The 18,810-nt window shown below is 56.1% G+C and overlaps 1 protein-coding gene across 1 annotated transcript; it reads left to right on the plus strand.

Moving 5' to 3' along the window:
- Positions 1–1,205: 1,205 nt before the first annotated feature.
- MAG (myelin associated glycoprotein) lies at positions 1,206–13,482 on the plus strand. The gene is made up of 8 exons (XM_004595057.2): positions 1,206–1,566; positions 3,439–3,735; positions 3,863–4,120; positions 6,033–6,293; positions 10,921–11,208; positions 11,548–11,644; positions 12,162–12,261; positions 13,000–13,482. Exons 1-8 carry the CDS (start codon positions 1,227–1,229, stop codon positions 13,162–13,164), a joined length of 1,806 nt encoding a protein of 601 aa, XP_004595114.2. The 5' UTR covers positions 1,206–1,226; the 3' UTR covers positions 13,165–13,482.
- The last annotated feature ends 5,328 nt before the right edge of the window (positions 13,483–18,810 follow it).

Genomic DNA, 18,810 nt, shown 5'->3' on the forward strand with positions numbered 1-18,810 from the left:
CCAGCGATGTAGGGCCCGGGTGCCAGGGGCGTGTGCTGTCTGGTTCCCCTCTCTGTCCTTCCTGGTCCTATTCGTGCTGGACTCCTCTCTCACTGCCCACCTACCTTGGAAGCCCCCCAGGAGGAGGCACACTCTCCAGGAGGGAACAGGGCTCTTTTGTACAGGGCGCTGGCCTCTGGGAGGTGCGGGCGGAGGGTGGGGGGAACACCAGCGGCGCCCGTGGGGTGGGAGAGGGCGGCAGGAATTCCCGCGGCATGCTGGGAATGCCGATGCCCTGAAACCCCGTCATTGAGTGCTGGGTCCCTGCCTGCCACCCTCGGGGGCCATCTGCTCCCTCATCCCACTCACCGCCACACAGCCCTGAGGCTCCCTACTGCCTCTGCCCTTCCCCTCCCCCACGGTTCTCCCGCATCCCTGCTCCGTAGCAGTGGGGGAGGGGGCTGTTCAACTTCAAGCTTCCCTGCATGACAGACAACCCCCACCCCAACCCCTCCCAGGGCAGCCTGATGACCCACAGCAGGGCCTGCCTACCCAGGCTCCGCCCCCCTCGCACCTGTCTGACTCTTGTTTCAGGTCAGTGGCTGGCAGCTTCCAACAGAGCCAGAAGACGTACCCAACTCAGGGAGATTGAGGTGAGGGGCAGTACGGTACTGACTTCCGCAGCCGGCTGGTCCAGTCTGGAAAGCTTGGTTTTAAGATTACAGACTGACTGCGGGGCAAATAACGCTTACTTTGGGTCTGGGTAGTCACAAGAGACTCAAGCAAGTTCCTCCTGCAGTGCCCGGAGGCCTGGCACGTGGCCTGTGCCGTGGCAGTGTCTCTGATTATAAATCGCAGCAGTAGCAAACGTCTGGTTGGGCCCCTTCCTGACACCTGAACAGAGCTTCCTCCCCCAGCTCTGTCCACTTCCCTGACCTTGAACTCTCCCTGTCCAGCTGTCCCTCTCTTTCCATCCGCGATGATATTCCTCACTGCGCTGCCCCTGTTTTGGATTATGATTTCAGGTAATGATTCAGGGGTTATGGGGGACCCCAGGCCTTGGAACCTGCCCCCCAGCAGGCTGAGGTTGTATCTGTAGCTTGCAGAACCTCTTTCACCCCCTCACCCCAGCCCAGGCCAATGGGAGGTGATGGGAGCTGGGGAGGGGGGTGACAGGTGGAACGTGTCCTTTAGCCTCTGTGGTCCTACCCACTGCAGCCTCCCGCGGGGGTCACTGGGGTGCCTGGATGCCCTCGTCCATCTCAGCCTTCGAGGGCACATGCGTCTCCATCCCCTGCCGCTTCGACTTCCCCGACGAGCTGCGGCCTGCTGTGGTGCATGGTGTCTGGTACTTCAACAGCCCCTACCCCAAGAACTACCCCCCGGTGGTCTTCAAGTCCCGCACCCAAGTCGTGCACGAGAGCTTCCAGGGTCGCAGCCGCCTCCTAGGGGACCTAGGCCTCCGCAACTGCACTCTCCTGCTTAGCACCCTGAGCCCTGAGCTGGGCGGCAAGTACTACTTCCGGGGGGACCTGGGTGGCTACAACCAGTACACCTTCTCAGAGCACAGCGTGCTGGACATCATCAGTGAGTGCCCCCCTGGCAGGGGGAGGAGGGGCGGCATAGGGGAGGGACGGAGTGCAGCAGACAATCCCCCTTGAGCCTAGCCTTCCCCAGAAGGGTTGCATAGTAGCTGCATCCTTGAGCCTGGGGTGCAGACCTCAGAAATGAGTCCAGAATAGTCCTGTGGGGCTGACTCATGACAGGTGCACCTGGTTCTGACAGCAGCAGGCCCACAGGGCAGGGGCCAGGCTGGCTGACCCTAGACAACCTAGTTCACTTCCCTGGGCCTTGCTGTCCTCTTCTGCCCTGCACAAAAGAGTCCTGTTCCCTCCTGGAGAGTGTGCCTCCTCCTGGGGGGCTTCCAGGGTAGGTGGGCAGTGTCCAGGAGTCCAGCGTGAGTGGGGCCAGGAAGAACCGCCCCAGAGGCACCAGGCATCTGACTCCACTGGCAGAATGCAGGGCCCCATCCTTGGGCATACTGATTTTTTTTTTTTTGAGAGAATCCTGAATAATGGACTTTCCAGATTGGAATGACTATGCCTCATTCTGATGTATGGGATGCTGATTCGGGTCTTTGGAAAACATTTTAGAGTGAACAGGATGCGGTGACAGCCCGACTAGCTATGAGGACAGGGCCTGCTGCCTGGTGACAGATCTACCCTCGGCCTGACTTCATTAGAGGCCTGCTTGGCTGGAGCCCTGAGAGTCAGTTTGCCCAGCACCATCCGGGTTATGTGAGCAGTCAGATGACAGCCTTGGCATAGAAAGAGATCACACAGGTGCCATCTCACACACACACAGAGATGAGAGAGAGAGTATATGTTCTAACCACAACCACTGCTTTACTCCTCACATGGTTGCAACTACCCAGGGCTGGGGATGGGCTGATGCCAGGAGCCAGGAATTCCATCGAGGTGTCTCAGTGTGGGTGCTGGGGCCAAGCACTTCGACCAGCCTCCACCAGAAACATTAGCAGGAAGCTGGAACACAAGTTGGTACTCGCATGGGCTACTCATCTGAGAAACTCATGCCACATTTTTCTGGAAGTCCTTGCCTAATGTGTGTTTCTCATAAATGTTTGAAGATCTCTGATCTACATAGTTTCAAAACAAATTTTGGAGGCTCAGGGCTGTGCTGAGCAAATAAAACTGCCATCCGCAGTATTGGCATTCCATGTGGGCACCAGTTTGTGTTCCAGCTGCTTCACTTCCAATCCAGCTCCCTGCTGATTGTCTGGGAATGCAGTAGAGGATGGCCCAAGCCCTGCAGTTCCTGCACCCTTGTGGGGGAGCTAGAAGAAGCTCCTGACCCCTGGCTTCAGATTGGCCCAGCTCCAGCTGTTGTGGCCTTTTGGGGGAATGACCAGCAGACGAAGGATGTCTCTTTGTTTCTCTCTCTCTCTTTTAACTCTGCCTTTCAAATAAACACTTAAATAACAATAACAACAACAAAAATCCAAAGTCTAACTTTTTAAAAATCAAAACTTTTGTCCCAAAATAAACATCTGGCTCCATTTTCTGGGACCCATTTGAAGCATGGCAGTTTACAGCAGTCACACACACTCACACACGCACAGGCAGGAAGGTGAACCCAAGCAAGGGTGGGGATCCTCAGGGGGTCACGGAGTGTCGGGGTACAGGTTCTGAGGTTAGAGGGAAGGGTGTGAAGGTCAGGTTCACCACACTAGCTGTGGCTTCAGGTCCTTTTGTGCAAATCAAACCCTTAGCATCACCTCCTTATTACTGCTGCCTGCCTAGGTTTGCACAGGGTTTCTGAGAGGAAGGGCACTAAGAGCAAGGAGTTGGGAGGGAAGTATGGGTCCAGGACAGGGAAGGGGTGCAAGGAAGTCCCGGGGGGCTGCTGCCTCAGCCCTCCTTCCTTCCCTGGCTCTCACAGACACCCCCAACATCGTGGTGCCCCCGGAGGTGGTGGCAGGCACAGAAGTGGAGGTCAGCTGCATGGTGCCGGACAACTGTCCTGAGCTGCGGCCAGAGCTGAGCTGGCTGGGCCACGAGAACCTAGGGGAGCCAGCCGTGTTGGGGCGGCTGCGTGAGGACGAGGGCACCTGGGTGCAGGTGTCGCTGCTCCACTTCGTGCCCACCAGGGAGGTCAACGGCCACCGGCTGGGCTGCCAGGCCACCTTCCCCAACACCACCCTGCAGTTCGAAGGCTACGCCAGCCTGGACGTCAAGTGTGAGCCTGGGTGCGGGCCGGGGGCGGGGCCTGGGTGGGACCTGAGCAGGGGCCGAGGGAGGGTCGGAGCTGCGTCTCTGAGCCTGCTGCACCTGCCCGCTGACCTCGGCATGTGTGCGGGCCTCAGACCCTCCGGTGATTGTGGAGATGAACTCCTCGGTGGAGGCCATCGAGGGCTCCCACGTGAGCCTGGTCTGCGGGGCCGACAGCAACCCGCTGCCGCTGCTGACCTGGATGCGGGACGGCATGGTGCTGCGGGAGGCAGTGGCTGAGAGCCTGTACCTGGAGCTGGAAGAAGTGACGCCCGCCGACGACGGCGTTTACGCCTGCCTGGCAGAGAACACCTACGGCCAGGACAACCGTACCGTGCAGCTCGGCGTCATGTGTGAGTGGTGCGAGCTGGTCCTCCACGGGCAGTGGACTTGCCCCCGCCAGGGAGGGAGACGGGCGGCCGGTTACACCACTGTTGCTGTTAAGGTCCGGGGTGAGGGAGTGGGGATAGTGTTTCCAGCACAGCTGCTGGGACCCACTCTCCCTGCCAGGACAAGATGAGAGCACAAGGGTCCCTGCCACAGGGCAGCCCCTTAAATTCAGATTCATGGGTGGACGCTGAGCCCAGCAGCTAGGGTGCAGTCACAGACACGTTGGACTATGAGATTCGGATCCCTGGCTCCAGTTCCTGACTCCTGCTTACACAGACCCTGGGAGGCCCAGGGATGCCTCAAGTGGTTGGGAGCCTGCCATCCATGCAGGAGGCCTGGGTTGAGTTCCTTCCTGGCTCCTGGCTTCAGCCAGTCTATCCCCAAGTTTTACTGACATTTGAATCAGAGGAAGATTGGTTTTTTAGATTTATTTATTTTTATTGGAGATCAGGTGTGTTCAGGGTGGTATGGCTGTAGGCTGTTTTTATTGGAAAAGATTTACAGACAGAAGGAGAGACAGAAAGAAAGATCTTCCATCCACTGATTCACTCTCCAAGTGGCTGCAATGGTCAGAGCTGAGCCGATCCGAAGCCAGGGACCAGGAGCTTTTTCCGGGTCTCCCACTTGGGTACAGGGACCCAAGGACTTGGGTCATTCTCCACTGTGTCCCCAGGCCACAAGCAGGGAACTGGATGGCAAAACAGAGCAGCTAGGACAAGAACCAGTGTCCAAATGGGATCCCAGGCGCATGCAAGGCGAAGACTTTAGCCACCCAGGCTACTGCGCTGGGCCCAAGAAGATTTGTTTTTGTCTTTTATAAAGCAAAACAAAACAACAAAAATAAGAACACACAAAACCAAAATAAAACAAAGAATCACATGGGAGAGGTGAGGGTACTTCGGGACTCAGCTGGTCCATCAGGTGAACATTGTAGATCTGGGTGTGCGTGGGGCGGCGGGGGGGGGGGTTGGTTAGAACAGGGTGCTTAGCTGGGAACCCAGCGAAGGCTCTCCATCCTTGGTCCATCCCTTGTCCCTCCCTCCCTCCATTCATTCACAGACACTCACTGAGGCAAAGTGCTCAAGGCCCTGATCATAACAGTCACAGCCACAGCTAATATTTGCTCAGCGGGTCCGGGGGGCATAACCTAAACGCTTTTGCCCCAGGAATCCCCTACTGCCTCCCCATCTGCCTGAAGCCTTCCCCACCTGTCCTATTTAAAACCCACTGCCCCTTCCAGTTCTCTCTAGGGCAGACACCCCCACCTTGCCAAACATGTATTAAAAAATGCATTTATTTCGACTTGAAAGGCAGATTTGCCAAGAGGAGAGACACACAGAGATCTTCCATCCATTGATTTTATCCCAAGCGACCATATGGTCAGAGCTGAGTTGATCCAAAGCCAGGAGCTTCTTCCAGGTCTCCCACGTGGGTGCAAGGTCTTAGGCCATCCTCTACTGCCTTCCCTGGCCGCAAGCAGGGAGCTGGATGGGAAGTAGAGCAGCTGGGACATGAACCAGCATCCATATGGGATGCTAGAAACACAGGTAGAGAATTAGCTTACTATGCCACTGCTGGGCCCACCAAGCATGTATTTCGCAATGCGGATTCTCAGGGAATGTCCCATGGTCACCCCTATGAGAGTGAAACTCTTGTTAAGCCCATCTCCCATATGAGAAAAGCTCAGAAAGGTTAAGACCTGAATTCCCACCCAGAATCTAGAGACAAGCCCTCTGTCCACAGGGCCTGGTGTCTTGTAGATAGGAGGTCCAGGACCCAGGGTCACTGGGTCATCCTGGGTGGTCGTGGCAGGTATGAGGCATCTGTGGGTCATGGCACCAACCGGAGTCCTGCCTCTTTCTGCCCTCCCTCCAGATGCACCCTGGAAGCCGACAGTGAACGGGACGATGGTGGCCGTGGAGGGGGAGACGGTGTCCATCCTGTGCTCCACGCAGAGCAACCCAGACCCCATCCTCACCATCTTCAAGGAGAAGCAGATCCTGACCACCGTCATCTACGAGAGCGAGCTGCAGCTGGAGCTGCCGGCCGTCACACCTGAGGATGACGGGGAGTACTGGTGTGTGGCCGAGAACCAGTTTGGCCAACGAGCGACTGCCTTCAACCTGTCTGTGGAGTGTGAGTACCACCCCACCCCCCACAGACCTCAGCCGCCAGCCCACTCCCAGCCTGGGCGGGGGCTTGCTGGCTCCATAATAGACATCTGGGATACTGGGGTGATTTCTGGATCCCATGGTCAAGGCCTGGCCACAGGAACCATGACAGTAGCCTTGACCTTGATCCTTGACCCCTGTGGAGCTATTGGGGCCGGTGCGTGGGGATCCACTTGTGAAAAATCTCCTGTTACCATCTTCAGTTTCCGCAGAAGGAAACGGAATCCCAGAGAGAACAGGCCCCCAGCCCAAGGTCTCACAGCTAAGTGTTGTGACATCAGAACACGTTAAAAAAGCAGTTGATCATTTATTATTTTAAAAATAATTATTTATTTCTATTGGAAGGATCGATTTTACATAGAAAAAGAGAGACATGGAGTAAGATCTTCCTTCATCCGCTGGGTCATTCTCCAGATAACCGCAATGGCCAGAGCTGAGCCGAGCAGAGCCAGATGTCAGGTGCTTCCTCTGGGTCTCCCATTCAGGCGCAGGGCCCCAAGACATTGGGCCGTCCTTGACTGCTTTCCCAGGCCACAAGTAGGGAGCTGGATGGGAAGTGGAGCAGCTGGGATATGAACCAGTACCTACATAGGATGCTGTTACTTAGAGGTGGATTAGCTGCTTGAGCAATTGCGCTAACCCCTGCTTTTTTAAAAAAATTTAAATATTTATTTGTTTGACAGAAAAAGTGATAAAGAACATGGAGGGAGGGAAGAAGAACTTTGATTCACTGGTTTACTCCTCAAATGGCCGATATGGCTGGGGCTGGGCCAGCCCACAGGCAGAAGCCAGGGACTGCATCCCGGGCCTCCCCTGCAGGTGGCAGCAGCTGTCTTCTGTTGCCTGCCCTGGCACATTAGCAGGGAACTGGACAGCAAGTGCAGTAGCTGGGACTCTAATGGGATGCTGGTGTCATCAGGGGTAGCTTCACCCACCATGCCTCGAACAGTTGTGAGCAGGCAGAGTGCTGGTCAGGGAGTTAGGACTATAACATCCAGAGGACTCAGAGCTTGTGAACGGACACAGTCCAGAATGCGGGAATAGAGGGACGCCACTGCTCTGGGAGGAAAACACTCCAGCACTGTGGCCCAGGGCTTTCCCTGACACCCCCTCCGCCCTGTGCCCCTCACCAGCAGCCTCCCTGCTCTCCCCAGCCTCCAGCCTCCAGCCACTCTGCAATGTCACCTCCCAGGTCCCACCTCCCTTGCTTCCTCCTGGACTTGGCCTCTGGTCTCCAGATTTTGCCTCTGGAGAAGCCTTCATTAGGCCACCTGCCATGGCTCCTATCCCAGGAATTTGCTGGAAGGTTCTGTAGACTCCAGTACATGCCAGTCATGTCATCCACACTCAGGAATCAGAACTTGGTCGCCAGATGCAGATTGTTCCCTGTGGCGCAGTCTCCCTTCTCTCTGGGAGCCCAAGGCCATCATGGCGGATAGCCGTGTGGGGCTCCGCCCTCTCCATGCCTGTCCCCTGAGCCCTGCTTCCGCCAGGCCCTGAACTGGTGGCTCTTTTGCCTTCTCATGTTTATTTACTATTTGAGAGGCACAGAGACAAGCCAGGCAGCTCTCCCTTTTGCTGGTTCACACACCAAATGCTCACAGCAGCCAGGGCTGGGCAAGGTCAAGGCCAGAAGCCCGGAATGCGGTGTGGGTCTCCCAAGTCCTTAAGCCATCACCACTGCCTCCCAGAGTACACACTGTGCAGGAAGCTGGGGTTGGGGAAGGAGCTGGGACTCGAACCCAGGCACTCTGATGGGGAGGCAGGCAGCCTCTGGGAATCTGGGCAGCTGCTGAGCACACTCATTGCACCGCAGCACCAACACTTTTAGGCAAGTCCCAGCAAAGGCAGCAAAACCTACCTTAGGCGCTTTCCCTGGACCAAGCCACGAGATCTCGGTAGGGTTTGTCCTGCCGGGTCCCTGGTACGTGTTGTGCTCATGGTCCCCTTTCGCTGCAGGAGGACGGGAAGGGCAAGGCATGGTCCAGGCCTGGCGGGGGGGCTGGCTGTGCAAAGCCAAGGTCATCCCAGAGTCCTTGGGGCCCCCAGCTCTGAAATCCCCTGCTTCGTGGCCCCCATCCCACCCAGGCTGTAATCAGTCTGCCTTCTCCTGAGCACGAATAGGATTGAGCCTGCGACCTTCCGTCCACTGGAGTTGCGGGCAGCAGGGCCCTATGCCCTGTCCCAGCTGTGCAGCCCGTCTTCTTCCCCAGGCCCCAGTGTGTCACCGTGCACATGTCTCCCTGTGCACCTTAACTCAGCGTTAGACTACTCCTCGTACCAAGTGCAACAGTGCCTGGTGTGTGTTGACCTATTTTGTCCTCACAAACACCGGATTGGGAGAGGGGACTCTTGTCCCCCAAGCTACACAGAAGGAAATTGTTTTCCTCGTGTCTGGCACCCAACGTAGGTGAACAGACCCAGCTCAGAGCGCCAGCTCTGTTCCCATCTGGGTGCAGGAGCCAGCGATGCCAGCCTCGCCAAGCCTCAATCCCTGTCTGTACGAGTGGGGATGATGGCTTGCATGGGGTGCAAAGTGTGTCAGGTGTGTACCCAGCTTCCTGGTCTCATGGTCCCTGACACCCTCCTGCCTGGGCAGTTGAGGACTTAGTCTTGGAGCTGCAAGGACGTGTAGTGGCCTCCTGCAGCCAGCAGGTGGCAGAGCAGGTGGGGAGCCTGTCTACAGACAGGGTGCTGGCATGAGTGGTCCCAGCATGCTGGGTGGACGCCACTGGAAGCCTTGGAATGTAGTTCCTGTGTGTTGCTAACCGGTGAGCACAGCAGTAATGGTGTGTTGAGCAGTCTTAGATACTTGGCGGCTCCAGCAGGAATGTTCCCTGCTGAGGTTATCCCTCAGAGTCTTAGGGAGCAGTGTGTGTGGGGGGGAGAGCCTCCAGTGGCTTCCACAGCTTGCAGGTGCTCAAATCACTTACCTCAGGGTCATAGTGTTTGTACGTAATCTACCCACGTCTTCCTGTGCACTCGGCTTGGGAGATTTGTTTTAAATGTTGATTGTTTATTTGAAAAAGCAGAATGAGAGAAAGAGAGAGACAGAGACAGAGAAGGGGAAGTGAGAGAGAGAGAGATCTTCCAACTGCAGGTTTACTCCCCAAATGGTCCCCATGGCTGGGGCTGGGCCTGGAATTCCCTCCAGGTCTCCCATCTGGGGACAGGGGCCTGGATGCGTGAGCCGTCCTCCACTGCGCTCCCAGGCATGTTAGCAGGGAGCTGGATCAGAAGCAGAGCAGCTGGGACTCGAAAGGGCGAGTTCTCGTCAACATGGGATGTGAGCACTGCACGTGGCAGCTTCCCTTGCTGTGCCACAGCACCCACCTCTTCCTGGATTACCCACAAAGCCTAATGCAACGGCAGTGCCACGTAGTCAGCTGTTACTGTGTGGTGTCGAGGGACCAGTCAGAACAAATCTGTGTGTGTTTGGAGCAGATGAGACAGTTTCTGACTCACAGTTGTTGGTTGGGTCTGGGGTGCAGAACTTGCAGATACCCCTGGCCCACCCTGGGAGGGAAGGGTCTGTTGTTGGCGCCGGAGAGTCAAGGGTCTTCCAGGGTGAGCAGGTATGGGTCAGGACTGACTGAGAGCTCAGCTTGCAGCCAGCCAAGGAGGGAAAGAGAACAGGGTTTTAAAAGCAACAATCGATGCTTCAACAGAACTTTACACTTTGAAAAATGAAAGAAAAGAAAAAGAAATTACCAGTACTATTTTTGCCATCCAGGTTCGACAAAACGACCTCAGGTAGAAGGTGGTGGCTTGGTACTGGTGGCAATGGGGAACCCCGTGGAGGAGGATTGGGATGCTGTGAAGAGGAAGTGGGAGTAACTGTGGGAGGGACAGGGTGGGGGGCAGGGAGGGCAGAGGCCAAGGAGCAGGTGGCTGGCCGCCTGGGTCCCTGTGTAAGGCTTCGAGAGCTGGGAGAATCCAAGGACTTCCCAGAGCCAGGCAGGGCCAGGAGAACCCAGAGCTGGCTAGTGTGTACCCCTGTGGGGACAGGTGCTCAGCAGGGGGCTTGACAGGCAGGAGCCAGCCAGTGTGGAGAAGGAGCGGCAGCAGCAACTTCCCCTGTCCACTCAGAATCTGTCTTGAGTGATCCAGAGCGCTGTGCCGGCTGGGCTTTGAGCAGGGAGCGCCATGGTGTGATGTATGGCAGACCAGCTGGATCAGGTGGGAGAAAGAGAACAAGGGGGCAAGTATCCAGCTTGGTCTGAGGCGCCAAACATGCAGCTGGAGTCACCCCAAAGGCGGCGGCAAGGGAACTCCCTGGGCGAGTGCTCCAGAGCACCCTGAGGTGGGGCTGGCTGATTGGGGTTCCAAAGGAAGGAGCATCAAGCACCAGGGTGTAGGGGGTGTGTGGTTTGGTCAGGGTTGGCCTGGTTACAGCACAGTTGGGCCAGCTCGCTGGGTTTCTCGCTCAGGCAGAGAAAGGCGTTGGAGGCACCGCCGAGGGGCCTTGCGCCCTGCGACCGCGCCCCTGCCCGACTGCCCAGCCTCGTGTGCCCGAAGCCCGGCTTCCTGCGCCGTCTCTCCCCCCACCCACCTCTCACCTCGGCTTGGTTCTCCCCCTTGCACCCCTGCAGTCGCGCCTGTGATCCTCCTGGAGTCTCATTGCGCCGCGGCCCGGGACACCGTGCAGTGCCTGTGCGTGGTGAAATCCAACCCGGAGCCATCCGTGGCCTTCGAGCTGCCCTCGCGCAACGTGACGGTGAACGAGACGGAGCGGGAGTTCGTGTACTCAGAGCGCAGCGGCCTCCTGCTCACCAGTGTCCTCACGCTGCGGGGCCAGGCCCAGGCCCCGCCCCGGGTCATCTGTACTTCCCGAAACCTGTATGGCACCAAGAGCCTGGAGCTACCGTTCCAGGGAGCCCGTGAGTACTGTGGACCCTGGATGGGAGGGAAAGGGCTGGTTGTGACCTTGAGCTGACCACCCGTAGGTGTGGCCTAGTCACGTACCTGCTGTACACCTGTAGGAAATGGCGGAAGACTCCTCTGCTGGCTGGTGAGAAATAAACGCTTAATGAGTTCTCTCCTGGGCCCTTCGGTGGCCACACGGATCACACACAGAGCTGGGGGGCCGCCCGGCCAAGCTGCCAGGGCAGGTTGTGCCAGCTGCAGCAGCATCCAGGCTGTCACAACCCGACTGTCTCCCAAGAACTTCCAGGCCGCCGGCAGCAGGCCCTCAGGCTCTCCATCTTCTCTGTCCTCAGATCGACTGATGTGGGCCAAGATCGGGCCTGTGGGAGCCGTGGTCGCCTTCGCCATCCTAATCGCCATCGTCTGCTACATTACCCAGACCCGCAGAAAGTGAGTGTCTGTGGGGGGACTGATCTGGGGGCAGGGGAGGAGAGAAGGCCCGGAGGTGGCAGGATGAGGGTGTCTTCTGCTGGCTGGGAGGTTAGGGGGAGAGCACCAGCCGTACATCATTTGTGGCCCGTGTACCCACACGCATCCATGGCAGCCACCTGAGCCCCAGCCCCAGCCGCCTGGCGTAGAGGGGCCATGACCTGTACTCCTAGTGGCATGCTTGCACCACCCAGTCCCTGTTCAAACTTCTCTCCCTGCATGTGCCACATGCAGGCAGCGGGAGGGGCAGGCAGGGAACTAAGGCTGGGGTTCCACAAAGGGGTAGAGCCCAGGATCCCCGGGGAATCATTCTCAGCCAGGGCAAGAGCCCCTGGACACGAGAGGGGATTGGGGGCCTCATTTTAGGCAGAAAGAGCCATGCTGGGGTCCCCTGGGACAGATTGCTGAGGCAGAAGGGCAGGCTGAGGGAGGTTTGGGGCTCTCCCCCAACCAGGGCTAATGCGTGCTGCCCCCGCAGAAAGAACGTGACACAGAGTCCCAGCTTCTCTGCGGGGGACAACCCACCCGTCCTGTTCAGCAGTGACTTCCGCATCTCTGGGGCACCTGACAAATATGAGGTGAGGGCCTAGGCTGCTTGGGGGAAGTGGGGACACCCAGGAGAACTGGGGAGGGAGCAGAAGGAGGCATGGGCTGGGGGCTGGGCAGTCCCTGCAGGCACCCAGCCTGTGGGGTCCCCGGCAGCCCTCCCCACCCCCGCCTGCACTTGTGACTGCGTTTCCTTCTCCAATAGTCCAGAGAGCTCCCAACCCTGGAGAGTCACTGAGCGCCCCGGGAGGTAGGTTCCGGGGGCCTCAGTGTGCCTGCCCCGGAGCCCCCCTCCGCGGGCCCGGGGCCTGTGTGCATGCTTCGTGCGTTCCCGTTCGGTGGCCACAGTGGTCTCCCGGCGGAGTCTTGCCTTGTGTGTCCTGTCCCCTTTCTGCTCCTGCCTGTCCTGTGTGTGTCCGAGTGCCTGTGGTGGGTGGAGGCAGAGGGGCGCAAACTGTGCTGGGATACAAGCAGCGGCTGGGCAGCAGCAGGTGCACCCCAGTATCTGGGAAGGTGGGGTCCTGATGGGTACTTAACCTCAGGCAGGTGCATTGGGGGGGCTGTCTTGTGTGTCCCCTCCCGAATTGCTGTGGGCAAACAGGGACAGGGTGGTATGTAGAAGCCTCGGGCAGTGGGGTTAGTGTGGGGTGGAGCTGTGGGGCATGCTTGGGGTCCCCAAGGAAGGTGGCTCCTACTGCGAACCACAGGGATGTGGACAGATTCTCCGGGTGTGGCCCCAGGACGTCTCTGAGTAGACTTGGTTCTCACAGAGCGAGAGGCGCCTGGGAACTGAGAGGAGGCTGCTGGGCCTGCGCGGGGAGCCCGCGGAGCTGGACCTGAGCTACTCCCACTCGGAGCTGGGCAAGCGGCCTACCAAAGACAGCTACACCCTGACGGAGGAGCTGGCTGAATACGCCGAGATCCGCGTCAAGTGAGGGGACTTGGGGACTGCCCGGGCAGCCACACCCCTCCCCTCAGGACCCTCGCTGGCCCCCACTGGCTGCGGGCTCCCTTCCTCCCCATGGCAGCGGGGAGTGGGGCAGGAAGGAGCTGGGGATCCAGTGATGGAGTGGCCTTGGGGCCCAGCCGCCCTTCCCTCCCTGCTGGCCACCCCCACACCACGGCTCCCCTCTAACCTCCTCTAACCCTCTGTGTCCGGAGGGGAGCTCTGTCTGTGCGTGTTATTTATTACTGCCCTGCCTGGTCCCCTGCCCCTGCACCTGGCCCCAGGACCTGTACATAAGGAACATGAAATAAAGACCCCGGTGACAGATGCCAGCCTGGATCATGATGGCTTGTGACTGGTCCTGGAGGGAGCCTGCCAGGCCTCTGTATCCAGAACTGGCCCTGGCTTCCTCCCTGCCCTCTGCCGGGCCCAAGGATTCCAGCCCTCATCCTAGGCCTGCTGCCAATAAGGTGCCCCCTGCCCAACATACACACACACAGAGTGAGCCTGTGGCTAGGTCAGTTCTGACCTCCGGGTAACTTTCCATGACTCAATCCTGCAGTCGGGTCAATCGACCATATTGAGCCCAAGCCATTTGTAGTGTGCCAAGGGGGATGAGAAAGAGAGAGAATCTTCCAACCACTGATTCACTCCTCAAACAGCTGCAGCAACTAGGCAACACCAGGCTGAAGTTAGAAGCTTGAAACTCCATCCCACGTGGGTAGCCTTGGGCCGTCTTTCACTGCCTTCTCAGGAGCACTAGCAGGGAGCTGGGGCACAGTGGAGCAGCCGAGATGCCAGGGTCGCAGCCACAGCATAAGCCATTGCACCGTAACGCTGGTGTTCGCCACAGTTCCCCGCTTCCTGTTCTGGCACACCCAGCTGGCTTCACTCGCTGGCATCACTTTGTGACTGCTACAGGTCGGCTGAGGTGGGGTGGGGGTGTCTCGTGGTCCTGTGTTGGTTGGACTGCCACCCCTCATGTTTACTCTGCCTCTCCACCTAGTTCCAGACACATTAAATAGGCACCAACTGTATACTGAGTCCCTTCAGGAAGCTCAGGTTGTCCTGAGAAGTGAGTGCCTGGGGAGAGGAAGTCAGGTGATTTTGTGTCCACCCCTGTATCTGTGAATTACTGTCCTTCCACTTTCCCTAACAGCTCTGACACTGGTCCACCACGTGCAGTCCCAGCCAGCAGCCGCGACAAGCCTGCGAGGTTGTCAGAAAAGCCCATCTCAGCCCCAATCCCAGAGGCAGGAGTCAAATGGGGCCAGGGTTAGGGGTTGGGGACCGACAGGTGCCTCTGATGCATGCTCACACGCCTGGAGAGTCTGCCGGGGCAAAGGTGGTAAGTTGCCTCCATGAGGTCACGTGGCTGGTGATGCCGAGCACAGATCTAAGTCCCAGCCCATGCTGGGACGTCATGCCTCTGTGCCACACTGGCATTCTGGAAACAGCCACAGCATGTCACAGGGACTTTAGCTTTATTTATTTATTTTTAAATATTTGTGTACTTATTTCAAAGGCAGCTACAGAGAGAGAGAGAGATCTTACACCTGCTTGTTCACTCCTCGAATGGCCGCAACAGCCAGGGCTTGGTCAAGCCAAAACCAGGAGTCAGGAACTCCTTCCAGGTCTCACTTGTGAGTGGCAGGTGCCAAAGCACTTAGACCATCTTCCGCTACTTTCCCAAGTGCATTAGCAGGGAGCTGTGTCTGTAGTATAGCAGCCGGGACTGGAATGTGGGCTCACAGGCTGTGGTGTGTCCCATGTCACCATACCTGCTCTGGTTTTTATGTTATTGATTTGAAACGAAGAGAATGGTGTCTTCCATCCACTGGTACCCTCCCCAGATGCTCACCACAATTGGGGCACAACTCAGAGCCCCAAACTCAATCTCAATCTCCCACTTGGGACCCAAGAACTCAGACTGCCCCAGGATGTGTATCAGCAAGAAGCTGGATCAGAAGAGGAGCCAGGACTGGAATGCACACCCTCCAAGATGGGTTGTTCCGAGCACTGTGTTAATCTCTGTGCCAGTTCCACCCCCGCCCCCCGTCCTGGATCTTGAAGGAGGCAGAGGGTGCAGGGCGGGAGTCCGGGCCCTGCTCTTGTGCATGGAGCAGCAGATGGAATGAGTAATCCCCAGTCAGACCAAACTGCAGCTGCTGACACCTGCTGCCATGGAGGGGCTGGGGGCTCGCCAGCACAGGGTGGAAGTGCTCTGCACATTGGCCCATGGGCCCCCCCAGACACATCTTGCCTGCCCCGATCCAGCAGGTCTGGCATGGTAGGAATCCCCAGTGAGGACTTCACTCTGAGGATCATGGCATTGTCAATAACCAGGGACTGGGGGGGTGTGGGCGCTGTGCATGGTGTGGAGTAATGTTGGGGCAGAGAGAGGGTGTCTGGGAGCTGGCACGTTACTATCCCTTTGTTACTCAGTGAGTGCCAGGGCAAAAGTGAACCTGCCACACCACACTGGTGACCAGGTGTTTTTTGTTTGTTTGTTTTAAATCTATATAACAGCTTAGGGTGACACCAAGTAGAAAAAAAAAAAAAAAAGAAAAAGAAAAAGGAAAGAAATCCACCTTAAAGAACAATCCAATATTGACTTAAAGAAGCATATGAAGTAAAAGTAATTCTAGAGTTGCACAGATAGGGCAAGGAAGGGCAGGTTGAAACAAGGTCAGGTTGGTCCAAGAAGCGCATTCCCAGTATTCCAAGATGAGTGTGTCTGCTTGAGAAGGCAGTGACTTCCGGCAGCGTGGATATCATGGGATCTCTTAGAACAAAGCTGATGGACTCCGTAAGGGAACGAAGGGAGGAGACAGAAGGGACAGGGTTATTTGGACATGCCTCTTCGGGCTAGGTTCAGGCCCAGGGTAGGGTTCCCCAGGGGCAGCAAAGGCTGGTGGCATCTTCCTTTGAACCATACCAAGCTGGATAAGGGTCAGAACCCATGGCACAACCACTCAGGTTAGGTGTGAGCTGGGCAGCGCTGGGGTGGCAGACCTCGTGGTCTCAGAAGCTGGAGGCAGTACATCCGTGCCCCAGGATGACGTGCGGTCACCCCCCTGACCTCTGCATCCTTCCCCTTCTGCTCAACTACTGTGCAGCTCCATGTTGAGATGATCTGTCCATCCCTCCATCCCACCCCTTGAGCTGGGCTTGGGGCAGGCAGCTTGGTTGTGTTCCAAATGAAAGGGCTCCTGGGCAAGCTCTGGCTCCAACTTGCTGTGACAGGCAAGCCCTGGGAGCTGCTGCCCAGAGAAGATAGAGTCTGGGAAGCCACACCACCCCACGCCGCCCCACTCCGCCCCAAGCCGCCCCACACCCTCTACCCCCAACTACTCGCCCACCCAGGCATCTTCCCTGAGGAGCGTGAAGGAAAATGTGGCTTGGTCTCAAAGAGTCTTTCTACCCAGCCATGCAAGTAACAAGGTCCACGTTCATGCCAGCCCCTTTGCAGAGCACACATGTCCCATGGCAGCCATCATGCAAGAACTGCTCACATTTGCAGCCACAGAGAGAGTGACCATGCGGCATTCCTGCAGAGCTGGCACCTCCACTGTCATCATTCTGCTTAGAGGGGCATGCGAGGAAGGAGTGGTCACAGTGTACACAGAGCAGAGCCCGGATTTAGCTTTGCTCCTGGTTACATGTGCTTGGCTGTGTAGCATGTTACCTGTGTGAGGGAGGCAGGAACATTGTTGCTATCTTATAGCTCCTGCTTTCCTGCTGTGAAGGTGGGCGCATGAACTCCATCCAGGTCTCTCCTGCAGGCACAGGAGCGCAAGCACTTGGATCGTCTCCAGACACCTTCCCAAGCACATTAGCAGGGAGCTGGACCAGAAGTGGAGCAGCTGGGACTCGAGCTGACACCCATACGGGATGCCAGCTCTGCATCTATACCACAGTGCCAGGCTCCCAAGTGGCAGCATTGCATCAGATGTCTCCCTCTGTCACTCTGAACTCCCAATTTTGCTCTACAACAGTCAATTCTATTATTCTTTTTAGTGAACACAACAGTTTATTTTTTTATATTGTTTCCATTTTCATTGACCTCTGCCTTTATATCTATTATGGCCTTTCTCATGCTTATTTTGGGTTATTTGGCTCTTAATTTCCCAGTTCCTTGAGATGGAAGCTTAGGTTATTGAGAGAGATCACTTCTGTCCCCTGGTGCATTGTCTATTCGTACACAACAACCAGTGCTGGGCCGGGTTGAAGCCAGGAACCTGAAAGTCAGCCCAGGTGTCCCACATGGGAACGCAGGCACTTGGAGCACCACCTGCTGCCCCCCTCCCCAGGGTGCATGTCGGTAGGAAGCTGGAATGAGAAGTGGAGGAAGGACTTGGCCCTGAGTATCCTGATAGGGGGTGTGAGTGCCCCGTATCAGAGTACCCCGTAAGGGGTAGCGCCCTGGAAGGGCAGCAGCTTAGTCTGCACTAAATAATCATTTCACTTCTTCTTTCAAAGGTTTTGATGCTACTCATGTTCCTCTTGTGGTTGACCTGTGTCACATGGAATTTGTTAAGATTCAGTTTTATTTCCATTCAGCGCAATACATTTTTTTTCTTTTTTTATAAAAATATTTATTTATTTTTTATTGGAAAGGCAGATTTACAGAGAGAGGGAGAGACAGAGGGAAAGATCTTTACTCCCCAAGTGGCCACAATGGCCAGAGCTATGCTAATCCGAAGCCAGGAGCCAGGAACTTGTTGTAGTCTCCCACGCGGGTGCAGGGTCCCAAGGCTTTGGGCCATCCTCGACTAGTTTTCCAGGCCACAAGCAGGGAGCTGGATGGGAAGCTGGGCTGCCGGGATTAGAATAGGCGCCCATATGGGATCCTGGCACATGCAAGGACTTTAGCCACTAGGCTATTGCGCCAGGCCCATTTGTTTTGTTTTGTTTTTGAGGGTCTTTGACTCATGGATTACTTAGAAGGCATTGTTTAGTCTGCAAATATTCAGAGATTTTTTTTCCAGTTATATTTAGTATTTTAATTATTCTGAAATGTGTTTTTTGGCCTTAGATGTGACTTATAATTTATCTCATTTATGTTCCATAGGTGTGTGAAAAGAGTGGTATTAATCTGTGTGTGTGTGTGTGTGTGTGTGTGTGTGTGTTTGGGAATAAAGACATATTTCCAGCCAACTTTTTCCAGCCTCATCCTCTCTCTCCTCTTCTTTTGGGATCATAATCACATGGTTTCAATCTTTTGTTATGGTCACATATAATTCTGAGACTCTTCATTTTTTTCGTCCTTCCTTTGCAAGCAGGGGATGAGGCCACTGATTATTATTATTATTATTATTATTATTATTATTATTATTATTAATTTTTTGGTGGCATTTGCCTGGACCAGAACTGCTGTTAACTGCATGTTCTTTCTTTCTAAGATGCCCCTTTCCTGATTGTTTGGCTACAAAACAGTTGCCAGAGTCTCCATATCCAGTCTAGGATGTTTGAAGCAAGGAACCAGCCTGAGGAATTCACCACCATCTCATTCCTTGGGTCCCAAGATTCCCAACCAGTCTCTCCACCTTTCCGAGTCTTCTTAATACTTCTTAAAGATAATATGCAACCATTTTAATTATACATAGAAGAGGAAATAGGGGAAAATAAGGTT

The sequence above is a fragment of the Ochotona princeps genome, chromosome 16, assembly GCF_030435755.1.
Source record: "Ochotona princeps isolate mOchPri1 chromosome 16, mOchPri1.hap1, whole genome shotgun sequence".
NCBI classification, from domain to species: Eukaryota; Metazoa; Chordata; class Mammalia; order Lagomorpha; family Ochotonidae; genus Ochotona; species Ochotona princeps.